This window comes from Eimeria mitis, genomic scaffold (genome assembly GCF_000499745.2).
Source record: "Eimeria mitis Houghton genomic scaffold, Emh_scaff1972, whole genome shotgun sequence".
Lineage (NCBI taxonomy): Eukaryota > Apicomplexa > Conoidasida > Eucoccidiorida > Eimeriidae > Eimeria > Eimeria mitis.
Window position 1 is genome coordinate 4,548 of NW_013570296.1, and position 2,162 is coordinate 6,709.

A 2,162-nucleotide genomic window follows, 5' to 3' on the forward strand; every position below is an offset into this window, starting at 1 on the left:
GCAGCACCAACAGCTGCAGCAGACGGCACACAGGCACCTCTTAAGGGGAGTATATAGGTGATACCAACTACTACGAAGTGGTACAACTTGGTCGTTAGCGCCGGTGGCCGTTACCCGGTTGCTAAGTGGATCTGATATCGGAACCCACGGCAAGGAGGTGCAACCTACATGTGAGAAACTCCCCTACAGCAGGCGGCTTAGGGGGGTTGGGCGCCTTAGAGATCATAGGGCCCTCGGAACTTGACCTCCCTCTCATCAATGGGTGCATCAAACCATGGCCCCCGGCTCTGCTTCTTGTGCAGACCCCACCAACGCATTCTGAGGCCAGTAGAAAAAGCGAGCAAGCATGCCGCCAAAGCCCCTGAATGCGAATAACCAACAAGAATCTCCAACTCTGATCTTCCATTGCGGATCACTCACTCTCGCCCCAACAGGAGAGTGCATCGGCAACGGGGTTGCTGGCCCCGCTGCATCCCGCTGCTCTGCTGGTGACATGTTCATGCTCATGAACCCCAGCAGCATGCTATCTTCCAATACGCCTCCTACCGCGTATCCCGAAGCATCCGGACGCAGCACAGAGGGCTTTTTTTATATCGAGGATCTGCAAGGTCGTGAAAATGGCCGAAGTGTATTTCAGGGCCTTCACTGCTTCTGTGATCTTCTCAGTCCAGAGGAAAGGCACACCCTTTTTGATTAGCTCGACGAGTGGCTTCGTCTTGTCCGCGAAAACTGGCCCCATGAACATCCTACAGTAACTAACTGTCCCCAGGAACTGCTTAAGTTGTGTGTCGTCGGGGAGTTCTTCAGGCCATATTTCAATAGCCTTCACCTTTGCAGGGCTCGGCGTGATCCCATCTCCGCCTATCCTGTACCCCAAATATTCGATCGCCGAACTGGCGAATTGACATTTCTTAAACTTAGGATACATTCTCTGTTCCCACAGAATTTTCAAGAACTGTTCCAACAACTTAGCACGGGGCTCTTCGTCTTCGCTGTAGACCAGAACATCATCTACGTAGGCGACAACTCCCCTTCCAGCTAGTGGCAAGAACATGTGGTTCATGATAGCTCGGAATTTTCCTGGTGCATCCCTCAGCTGGCCCGAAGCCAGTCGGCGCCGAGTATCATCCTATGTGGGACTTGCTCAACTAGGAATTCATGGCCGCTCTGAAAGCTTCCTGTAGTGAATACTCCCTACAATCACAGCAGCAATGCCGTGCTCGTTGTGAAGTGAGTGAGGGTTGTATGAATAGTGGAAGTGGCTGTGAGTTCTTATTGATATACTTTGAATACAACATTGGTGAAAGCATTCAGCATTCTTTATGGGGTGACCATTGGTATGATTATAGGAGAGGGTGCCTTGTGCCGTGGTGCAAAAGCTATTTGCACCAGGCTACGCCGTCTCCTCTCCCAGCCTCAAAGGCCGCAGTGCCTGCTCTACTGGGGTCGAGAGAGAACAATTCTCAGAGAGAGAGAGAATCAACTGAGATAACTTATTTCCTTAACCTTTGTTAGTTTGATATGTTTTGTTCAGCATGATAGATATTGCTTGCCAGCTCGCTATACTCAGCTGTGGGGTTCGAGGGATGCGCCCCACAGTCGCCCTTCAGCGTATACAACCGAGTAATTCGTATAGCTTATTGTGAATATTTNGCAACTGCATGAGAGAACTGAGGGCTCTCCCTCACTTCTCATCAGCTTACAGGGCCTGCAGTACCTAGAGCGTTATGAAATCCCATCACCCCATCGTGTGAGGGAACTTGGATCCCTTCTACGCTTCACATGTGTCTTTTTCATCTGCGTTTCTGTTGTCGTTGGGGGCACAAGACGCAGAGATGCTGGCAGTGACTAGTCCATCTGCTGACGTGAGTGCGATCAGCTTCCGAGGGCCACATGATATCTAAGGTCCCGAACTCCCCTTAGACTGGCGCTTCTGAAGGGGAGTTTCTCACAATATGCCCCAGCTGAGTCCTACTGAATTCATCACCAAGTCTCTGCGTGTTTGGGTCAAATTCAGCTCCCAGCCGATGGCCTCTATCCTGGCCACGATTGCTATACGCCGAACACATGAGCTGTGTACCTTTCGAGCAGCTAACACTCAGCGCCTCCACCTTGGGCGCCTGTTGCTGTCCCGCTTCACTAGTTCTCAACCTTGCCGGCAA

General features: G+C 51.4%; 1 protein-coding gene across 1 annotated transcript; it reads right to left on the bottom strand.

Annotated features, from left to right (window-relative positions):
* Positions 1–215: 215 nt before the first annotated feature.
* EMH_0046650 (OSJNBa0079C19.6 protein, related) lies at positions 216–1,054 on the bottom strand (the record flags this gene model as incomplete). The annotated part of the gene is made up of 2 exons (XM_013496191.1): positions 216–361; positions 547–1,054. The coding sequence occupies 2 exons, from the start codon at positions 1,052–1,054 to the stop codon at positions 216–218; spliced, it is 654 nt and encodes a 217-aa protein (XP_013351645.1).
* Between the last annotated feature and the right edge of the window lie 1,108 nt (positions 1,055–2,162).